This window comes from Cervus elaphus, chromosome 19 (assembly GCF_910594005.1).
Source record: "Cervus elaphus chromosome 19, mCerEla1.1, whole genome shotgun sequence".
Lineage (NCBI taxonomy): Eukaryota > Metazoa > Chordata > Mammalia > Artiodactyla > Cervidae > Cervus > Cervus elaphus.
The window spans coordinates 60,061,037-60,071,872 of NC_057833.1; the positions used below are offsets into that span (position 1 = coordinate 60,061,037).

Sequence of the window (10,836 nt, forward strand, 5' to 3'; positions counted from 1 at the left end):
ATTACTGACTTCTCAGCCTGAATTTCCTTATTTTAAACTGGAATAACACTATTTGCCTGCTTGTATTATTATGAGATTTCAATGATAAAATACTAATAAAGTGAATAGTATGATCCTTGGCACATAATTAGTGCTATATACATACTTAGGCTGCTATAATTGTTTTTCTCGGTTCAACAGCCATGCTGTTAAATTACTTTGCAAAAAAAAAAGTGTGCTTGTCAGTTGCTTTTATTTGGTTTAATCTTTTGCCAGATGTATGGTGTTTAAATATGTAATCGTGTGCAGGAATAAGCAATATGGAAAATAAGAAGAAACTACAGAAGAAAACCCTTTTTATTTGGGCTGAAATCATTGTAAAAGAAATGCCCTTTTTCTTCTTGTTCAGTGTTGGAGCTTATGACACTTGTCTGTCTGGGTGACCTACTGTAGCTTCAAGTCACATTCTGTCTTTTGAGGAATTTGTTAGGCTTCCTAGTGAAATATGAACATCTTGACTTTCTATAACATGAGAAGAATTATATCTCCCAAATAAATGCTTACACAAGCTTGTAAAAAAACAATGGATTGAGAGAGAATGATTCTTTAGAGGTATGTATCTTTTAGTGATCTTAGATAAGTCATGTGCTTTTGAATATTATGTGGTAATTCTCCGTGAAAGAGCTAAGAACACAGATCTGGCCAGGGAAAAGGATGACTTTGAGTCACCCAAAAGTCACTTTGAGGTGACTCTGGGCTTTTGTTTCCCCTCCCTAGTGGTCCCTGCTCATGTCCCGAATCTCTTATACCTAGTAGATGTGGTAGAATTAGGGGTTGAAGAGGAGTGATCAGAGAGGGTGAGTGAAGTTTCTTTCCCTTCTCTCTGTAATGCTGCTTCCTCATATTCTCATGTAATGTTTCTCAACCCTGATTCTAACTTCCATTAAAAAAAATTCCCATTCAAAAAGCAGTATCTGGATTCAGACATACTTATACTCGGATATTCTGGTTCAGTGGATCTGGGATGTGGCCCTTCTTAGGTATTTTTTAGACTGTTGCTATGTAATTTTTAACATTTCACTAGGGTTGAGAGCCTCTGCTATTATTGGGATTTAGACATTTCCATTTAATAACATATTTTGAAGGTTTTGCTGTATTAGTGTTTAGAAATCTACCTTTTCTTTTTATTGGCGAGGTTGTATATGGATGCACCACAATATATTTATCTAGTGCCTTATTGGTGGACATTTGGGCTGTGTGTTAGAGTATGGTACAGCATCTGGGAAAAAAAGGCCCTAGAATATAGTGGTTTAAACAAAATAGAAATCTGTTCCTCTCGTATGGAACAACTCAGAGGCACATGGTAGTTGGTAGAGAGCTCTCCAGTCCTTTATTACAGGGCATCCATGTCTGACTGCAGAGTGGTTGTTCCTGCTTCCTTGAGCTGTTTCCCAGGCAGCAGGAAAAGGGTAAGATAGTACATGCTGCTCCTTTTATGCATCACCCAGAAGCTCTGGCTTCTATCCATTTTCCAAAACTTCAAGTGACCATTCTCGCCTCTGAGGGTGGTTGGGAAATTAGCTGTGTACCTGGCTAACTTGGGAGTTTCCCTGTTAAGGAGAAAATGGAAAGAAAGGGTATTGATGGATAAGTAGTGTGTCTGTCACCCACAGATTATTTCCTATCTTGTCATGGAAATAATGTAGTGAATATCCTTGAATATGTTTTTGAGTACATATATAAATAAATATATCCAGGGCTTCCCAGGTGCCTCTAGTGGGAAAGAACTCGCCTGCCAGTGCAGGAGACATAAGAGATGTGGGTTTGATCCCTGGGTCAGGAAGATCCCCTGGAGGAGGGCATGGCAACCCACTCCAGTATTCTTGCCTGGAGAATCCCATTGACAGAGGAGCCTCGCGGGCTACTATGAGACCATAGGGTCTCAAAGAGTCGGACATGACTGAAGCGGCTTAGCCTCGCATGCATGCATAAATAGATTTGTAGGATAAATTCTTGAAAGTGGAATTGCTGAGTCAAAGGATACATACATCTATTATTTCAATGTTGCTGTATTATGTCTGATAAGGGATGTCAGGGGATCAACTGAAGAGGCCTCCTTGGGCATATCCACCTGGGTGTCATCATGATGTGTTAGAGCTACCAGCACCCATCCCCAAGAAACTGGGCTCCTAGATCAACCTAAATTAAGAGAAAAGCTCTTTGACCAGTGTAATTTTAGATTTCATTTGCTGTATGATGCACCCATGCTGTGGGAATCAAGCAAGCAAGGGTCCAAACCCAAATCAGAGACAGCAAGGCTTTGATAAGGATTTTAATCATTCCAACAGTATAGTAACTAACTTATAGTCTCCTTAAATTTTCCCAGTGCTGTCTGGTTTTTATTAGCAGAGAACAAAACTGTTAGCATGAGAAGTTTCCAATACTGTTTTTTAAGGGACTTTTATCTTTTGAAAGTCCAAGATATGTTCTATTAGTACCACTCATAAGTTTGGCTTTGTGCTCTGCAAACCCATCTGGGGAAGTAATATATACAGATGGGCCTGCAGAGATTGATTTTCCTATCATAAGCGTGAGTTTTATCATACAGAAGTGGTAAAGAAATCCAGAAAGAGCAAGAGAAAACCATTGCACTGACCTCTGGCCACTGAAGCCATCTGCCACCAGGAGCCTGTGCAGGGACCAGCAGAGAGAGGGCTTCTAGGACAGTGGATTTACTGGAGACCTCACTATAATTAACATCAGGTCTTAAAACAACTCTTTAAATTGAAATATAGTTGATTTATAATGCTGTGTTGGTTTCATGTGTACAGCAAAGTTATTGTTATGCATGTATATGAACATTGGGATGCATGTATCTTTTTGAATTAAGAGTTTTCATCTACTCTGGAAATATGCCCAGGAGTGGGATTGCTGGATGATATGATAGCTCTGTTTCTTGTGTTTTAAGATTGCAGTCCCCAACCTTTTGGCACCAGGGACTGGTTTCATGGAAGACCATTTTCCCACAGACCAGGGGTGGGGGAATGTTTTCGGGATAATTCAAGAACATTATATTTATTGTGCACTTTATTTCTGTTATTATTGCATCGGTGCCACCTCAGATTACCAGGCATTAGATCCCAGAGGCTGGGGACCCTATTTTAAGGAACCTCCATCCATACTGTTCTCCATAGTGGCTGCACCAGTTTACATTCCCACCAACAGTGTAGGAGGGTTCCCTTTTTTCCACACCCTCTTCAGCATTTATTATTTGTAGATTTTTTTGATGGTAGCTATTCTGACTGGTGTGAGGTATTCCCTCGTCATAGTTTTATTTGCATTTCTCTGATAATTAGCGATGTTGAGCATATCAGGTCTTGATATGTTATTCCTCAACAATCCGCTTCTGACAATTTATGTTTCTTTAATTTGATAGGAGGTCAGTGCCTTTTAAAAAAATTAAAACAGTAAACTTTTAAAACTGCCATTAAGAAATATACCTTGTATAATTTTTCTAGTGTAAGTGGTAAATTATAATGCTCCATGTATTTTCTTTCTTAAACTCTTATTGCATGTACTGCAAGATGGCTAGCCAGGGATGGAAATTTAAGTTGTAACCATGTTCTCAGATATCTGGAGAGTTGTAGACAGATTTGCAGTGTGTTCGCAACCTTATAACACCGTGTGTGTTGGGGAAGTGGTTGTACTTCATTTACATATCAGGAAACTAAGTTTAAAGAGGTTGGATTTTCCTTGGTATCTCTTGACTGGGCCTAGGATGCCAGTCTTCCGACTTCAAATGTACTCTTTGCCTTATGCCATTCCAAAGCTTACTCTTTGTGGGAGGACAGATTTAGGACTTTATTTTCACCACCTTGAGCCAGCCAACCTGCTTGACTTTAGCAAGGGAAGAAGGGGAAAAAGAATGTGACTCGTTATTTTTCTTCATGTCAGAAAACAATAACCAAGGTCATATTATATACTTGTTTTCATGGTTCAGAGAAATTCTGGTAAAAGCATTTTTTCCCAGATGTTTTGATTTGAATTCAGTGTTGGAAACTGGGCAGTTTCCAATTTTGAAACTCCTTTCAACCTAAGAATGCCATCTGGTGGTGGTGGGTAGAGTTCACTTCTTTTACTCTATTCTGTGCATCCTTGCTTGTAATTAGGAAAGTTGAAAGTACATGATCAGAGACTCTGCTGTAATGGTATTTTTTGAGTTTTCATTTTTCCAGGATAAAAGCTGGAGGAGAATGGATACATGTGTATGTGTGACTGAGTCCCTTTGCTCTCTACCTGAAACAACGTTGTTAATTGGTTATACTCCAGTACAAAATAAAAAAATAAAAAAAAAATGGCGTGTCTAAAAAAAAAGCAAACCAGCTTGTTTACAAATGCAGAAGCATCGCTTTTTTGTTTATTGCCCCCAAACTCATGTCTAACATTGTGTTTTATAAGTTGTGAGTCATGACCCATTAGTGGATTATGAAATAAATCACTAGTGGTTGAAGCACCAACGATTCACACATCTAAGTTTGTGGCTCAAAGATTCATGTTTACTGAGTTCTCAACTGTGGATCACAACTTGTTTATGGATTATAAAATGGAGTTAGTGGGTTGAAACCATCATTTGAAAAATAGAAAATAAAAAGAAAGTATAAGATTGGTTCTCAAAGAGTAAGGTTAAGGAAAACTTTTATTTGGTGTATATTTACATTTACCTTTACATTTGTGTGTAGACTGGGTCATACTTTAATAATGCATTTCTTTGGGTTGAAGCCAAGCATTTAAAATCCACTAATTATTGTAGTGGCCCAGTGGTATAGAATCTGCCTGCCAATGCAGGAGACGTGGGTTCGATCCCTGGGTTGGGAAGATCCTCTGGAATAGGAAATGGCAACTCACTCTAATATTCTTGTCTGGGAAATCCCATGAACAGAGGAGCCTGGTGGGCTGCAGTCCATGGGTTCGCAAAGAGTCGGACAGGACCTAGCAATTTTACTTAGTGACTAAACAACAACAAATTGTTGTAATAGCCCCATCTACTGGTACTTAACAATATTGCCATTGAGGATTTTAGATGATTTTTCTGCTCCTGAACAGGCTTTTCCTTTGTGATTTGTTGAGTATATATGTGTATGTATATATATTTTCCTGAATAATAATGTTTATCATTAACACATCTAGATTCTTTCTGATCAATACCAGCTGCAGGATGTATTGGAAAAATCTGATCATTTGATGGTTACAGCAAAAGATCTGTTTGTTGATTTTCCTCGCAGGCGCACAGGTAAAGTATTCACGTCAAACAAAAGCTTCTTTATCTTATTAACCACAGCCCACACCTGGCTATTTGAAAGAATTTAAAGTCTTCCTTTAGGTGTCATGTTATAATAAATGTGAGTTGCTATTATTAAAAATTTTCATATGATGATTCACTTATGGCAGTGTAGAGTGCATGTGAAGTCAATTTAAATGAAACAAGATCATCATGGCTCATTTTCCTTCTGCAGGATTTCCGAATGTAACAATGGCTCCGGAGTCCTCTAAAGGTCCCATTGTGGTCAGTCAAGACCCTGTCACCCAGACCATCCGTAGCGAATCTGTTATAGAGCCTCAGGTAATGTGCTTTGCTCACAGCCATAATGCTCATGCTAAAATTAAGTTGATGTAGATAGGTATTGTAGTAAACATTTCAAAAGCTTTAATATCAAAATACCGAGATGTGGTTGCTAGAAATATTCTTACTCAAGCATGTTGCCCTTTCAGTGAGTAATGCTTATACTAAACAAGATAGGACTGGAGAATAGTAGCTAACCTGTATTGAATGATTACCTTGGAGGTAGTTACTATTATTATCCCCATTTAGCAGATGAGAAAACTGAGACTCAGAAAAATTCAGTGACTTGTCCAGGCTTACATAGCTAGTTAGCATGAGAGATGGCACGCAAATCTAGGCTGGCGCCATAAGATTGTGCCACCATCTACAAATATGGAAACAACAATTAGTCTGTGTCCCACTACAGACTCCGGTGAATCAATATTCATATCCTGTTACTTGCTAGCTGTTTGATATTGAGTGGATTTCTCAAGTATCTAAGTTGACTCAGAGTTTTTTTTGTTAAATGGGAATAGAGTATACCTGCTGTGGTTGTTGTGAGGATTAGCTGAGATAGGTTATATAAAGTGTCTAGCATAAAACCAGATGCTAGTTCTTTGTTAAATCTTTGTCCCTTCGAATGTATTGTTATTGTTATTTAGTCGCTCAGTCGTGTCCGACTGTTTGTGACCCCATGGACTGTAGCCTGCAAGGCTCCCCCATCCATGGGATTCTCCAGGCAAGAATACAGGAGTGGGTTGCCATTTCCTTCTCCATCTAATGTATTAGTATGTTTAAAAAGCAGCTACCCAAGAAACTTAGAATTTACTAGTTACATGGGAAAAGCATAGTAATAAAACATTAACTAGCTGTATCTTAACTTAATCAGAATTCTTTATTAAAATCTTTAGAATTTTGAGATAGGAAACATTTTTTAAAGGCTATGAAAAATTTGCTAGTAAAATAAATCAACTTTTTATGAGTGACTATAGGCTTCCCAGGTAAAGAATCCGCCTGCCAGTGCAGGAGATGTAAAGAGATCAGGGTTCAATACCTGGATTGGGAAGATCTTCTGGAGAAGGAAATGACTATCCACTCCAGTATTCTTGCCTGCAGAATCCCATGGACAGAGGAGCCCGGTGGGCTATAGTCCATGGGGTCACAAAGAGTTGGACACGACTGAATGACCTATGTATATATGCATGGGCTTCCCAGGTGGCTCAGTGGTAAAGAATCCGCCTGCCAGTGCAGGAGTCACGAGTTCAATCCCTGGGTTAGGAAGATCCCCTGAAGGAGGAAATGGCAACCCACTGCAATATTCTTGCCTGGAAAGTCTCACGGATAGAGGAGCCTGGCGGTCTACAGTCCACAGGGTCACAAAGAGTTGGATATGACTGAATGACTGAGCAAGCACACACAGGATTCAGTACCTGTTTAATGCAATTTCCTAAGTTATTTATATCTTCTATTAAAAAAAAGAGAATTATCAGTTAGATGGATGATCCTAGGGAATTACAAAGTCCAGAATCATATAAGTGTACTGTTTGCTACTTGTAAAGGCAGTTAGGTAGAATGTTGTACATATTTTTAATAGCTAAAGCCCATTAACCATATCCCTAGCCAAAAGCCAGGGATATATATGTATGTTTTGGTAGTTATTACAAAGTTAGCTTTCCGATAATCATGTGATGAAGGTGGGGAAGTAGCAAGAGTCAGGGTTAGAAAGAAAGGAAGGAGCTGGGTCATGAAGGGCTAATGAACCAGAAAGCAAGAGTAGAGCTGCTAAAGGATTTTAAGAAGAGCACTGTTACGGTGAAATTGACAGTAGTGTGGAAAATGGATTAGGGAGGGAGGGGCAAGCCTGGTGAGAGGGTCCTGTTAAAAGACTCAGATTGGAATCTTGGTGAGAAGTGATGAGGACTGACCCAAAGCAGTGGCAGTAGGGAAGGAGGTAAAGGGGAAGAGGGATTGATTTGGGAGCTTAAAAAGGGGTAGAATTGACAAGATTAGGTGACTGATTGGATGTGGTGGGTAAAGAAGAAGGATAATTTCCAGTCTGCTGGCTTGAGAATCTGAGTAGATGGTTATGCTGTTCATGGTCTTAATAATATGGCAGGAACAAGGTTTCTGAAAGAATGATAAGGGAGGCTTAGGAAAATGATAAATTTTAAACATGATAGGTATTTATGTGTAGGGTGTTCTCCTTGAGATATCTTTTAGGCAGTTGGACATTAATGTTGAGGGCTCAAGAGACATCTGGGTGAAGATAGAGGTTTGGAAATTAACAGCATTTGACTTGTAATTGCACCTTGGAATTAGATGTAAACATCAAAAATGTGTCAAGTGAGAGGAGAGTGACATTAAACAGAGGGGAAGGATAGAAAAAGAACCAATGAATGAGATTGGGAAGGAATGGCTAAAAGAAGAAGAAAAACCAAGAAAATAATGGTATCATGGAAGTGAAAAAGAAAAGTTTATAAAGAAGATTTTTGAAGGAAAGAAATGAGTTGCCATTGATATCTAATGAGTGAGAAGTAATGGAAGACAAAGACAGAAGTACCCATTTGGTTTGATAACAAGTGTGTTGATGTTTACCATGTAGAGAACAGTTTACACGGAGTGGCAGGGCAGAAGCAAAGTTGAAGGGTACAAATGGTGAATGAGAAGTGGGGGCAGATCTCTCAAAAAGTTTTTGGCACAAAAAGGCAAGGTAAATGGTAGCTCAAGGTCAGTATAGGATCAGGATAAGACGGGAGAGACTTACATTTAAGCGTGCATGAACTGAAGTTAGTAAGGAGAGGTTGAAAATGGAGAGAGAAGGGGTAATTGATGGACCAGAGGAGATAAGAGGGTTTGGTTTCTAGACCACATGTGGAGGAATTTGCCTTAGAAAGAAGGACCTTTCTTCTCTTATTACAAAAAGAAACAAAAGATAAGTGTGTATGTAACCAGTCTATGTTGTTATTTAATTGTAAGGCTCTTAATGAAGTAGATGATGATGAACAAGAAGGAACTGTTAACAGTCAGTCAGAAGAAAGTGAGAATGAGTTGGATAACTCTCTAAGCTCTCAGTCAAATGCAAATACAGGAACGTAAGTATATATGGCATAAATATCTACAGTGCTTCCTTTTTTCCAAGGCCATCTCTCCCCTCCTCAGCTTTATTGAGGTATAATTGATAGATAATGTTGTATAATAGATATATATATAATAGATATAGATAATGTTGTATAAGTTTAAGGTGTGCAACTTGTTGATTTGGTATACTTATATACTGCAAAATGGCTACCATCATATCATTAAGTGATGGGTGGTTAATACCTCCGTCACATCATATAATTACCATTTCTTCTTTGTGGTGAAAACATTTGAGATCTTCTCACTTAGTACCAGTCTGTAAGTCTGTTTTGTAAATAAGTTCATTTGTATCATTTTTTTTTTTAGATTCCACATATAAGTGATACCATATGATGTTTGTTTTTCTCTGTCTGACTTACTTCACTTAGTATGATTATCTCTAGGTCCTTCTGTATTGCTGCAAATAGCATTATTTTGTTCATATTTATGGCTGAGTAGTATTCTATTGTGTATATATACCACATCTTTATCCATTTATCTGTTGATGGACACTTAGATTGCTTCCGTGTATTGGCTATTGTAAATAGTGCTGCAGTAAACATTGGGGTGCATGTATCTTTTTAAAGTATGATTTTCTTTGGATATATGCCCAGGAATGAAATTGCTTGATCATCCGGTAGCTCTGTTTCTAGTTTTTCAAGGAATCACCATACTGTTCTCTGTAGTGGCTGTACCAGTTTACATTCCCACCAACAGTGGAGGAGGGTTCCCTTTTCTCCACACTCTCTCTAGCATTTACTGTTTGTAGACTTCTTGATGATGGTCATTCTCACTGGCCTGAGGTGATACCTTATTGTAGGTTGATTTGCATTTCTCTAATAATTAGCAGTACTGAGCGTCTTTTCACGTGCTTTTTGCCAGCTGTATGCCTTCTTTGGATAAGTCTCTATTAGGTCTTCTGCCCATTTTTTTGATTGGGTTGTTTGTTGTTTTGATATGTATCTGAGTGAACTGTTTGTATATTTTGGAGATTCATTTTATTTGCAAATATTTTCTCCCATTCTTTGGATAGTCTTTTCCTTTGTTTATGGCTTCCTTGCTGTGTAAAAGCTTTTGAGTTTAATTAGGTTCCATTTGTTTATTTTTGTTTTGGTTACTGTAGCTTTGTAATATTGTATGAAGTCTGGGAGGGTTGTGCTTCCTGCTTTGTTCTTTTTCATCAGGATTGCTTTGGCAATTCTGGGTATTTTACGGTTTCATATACATTTTAGGATTATTTGTTTTAGTTCTGTGAAAAATGTCATGGGTAGTTTGATAGGGATCACATTAAATCTGTAGATTGCTTTGGGTATTATGGCCATTTTAACAATATTAATTCTTCCAATTCAAGAATATGGGATGTCTTTCCGTTTCTTGTGAGGTTGACTCCTCTACAGAGGTTGCAAATTCTAATGTACTCATCTCACACGCTAGTAAAGTGATGCTTAAAATTCTCCAAGCCAGGCTTCAGCAATACGTGAACCATGAACTTCCAGATATTCAGGCTGCTTTTGGAAAAGGCAGAGGAACCAGAGATCAAATTGCCAACATCCGCTGGATCATCGAAAAAGCAAGAGAGTTCCAGAAAAACATCTATTTCTGCTTTGTTGACTATGTCAAACCCTTTGACTGTGTGGATCACAATAAACTGCAGAAAATTCTGAAAGAGATGGGAATACCAGACCACCTGACCTGCCTCTTGAGAAACCTGTATGCAGGTCAGGAAGCAACAGTTAGAACTGGACATGAAACAACAGACTGTTTCCAAATAGGAAAGGAGTATGACAAGGCTGTATATTGTCACCTTGCTTGTTTAACTTATATGCAGAGTACATCATGAGAAACGCTGGGCTGGAAGAAGCACAAGCTGGAATCAAGATTGCCGGGAGAAATATCAATAACCTCAGATATGCAGATGACACCACCCTTATGGCAGAGAGTGAAGAGGAACTAAAGAGCCTCTTGATGAAAGTGAAAGAGGATAGTGAAAAAGTTGGCTTAAAGCTCAACATTCAGAAAACTAAGATCATGGCATCCGGTCCCATCACTTTATGGAAATAGATGGGGAAACAGTGGCTGACTTTATTTTTTTGGGCTCCAAAATCACTGCAGATGGTGACTGCAGCCATGAAATTAAAAGA

At 38.5% G+C, this 10,836-nt stretch overlaps 1 protein-coding gene across 2 annotated transcripts in view; it reads left to right on the forward strand.

Moving 5' to 3' along the window:
• Positions 1-10,836, forward strand: part of SPICE1 (spindle and centriole associated protein 1) — a 64,645-nt gene that overhangs the window by 11,555 nt on the left and 42,254 nt on the right. For both annotated transcript variants that reach the window (XM_043874693.1, XM_043874694.1), the window contains exons 5-7: positions 5,167-5,269; positions 5,493-5,599; positions 8,555-8,670. In XM_043874693.1, coding sequence (XP_043730628.1) covers positions 5,167-5,269; positions 5,493-5,599; positions 8,555-8,670 — 326 coding nt within the window. The remainder of the gene's footprint in view (positions 1-5,166; positions 5,270-5,492; positions 5,600-8,554; positions 8,671-10,836) is intronic.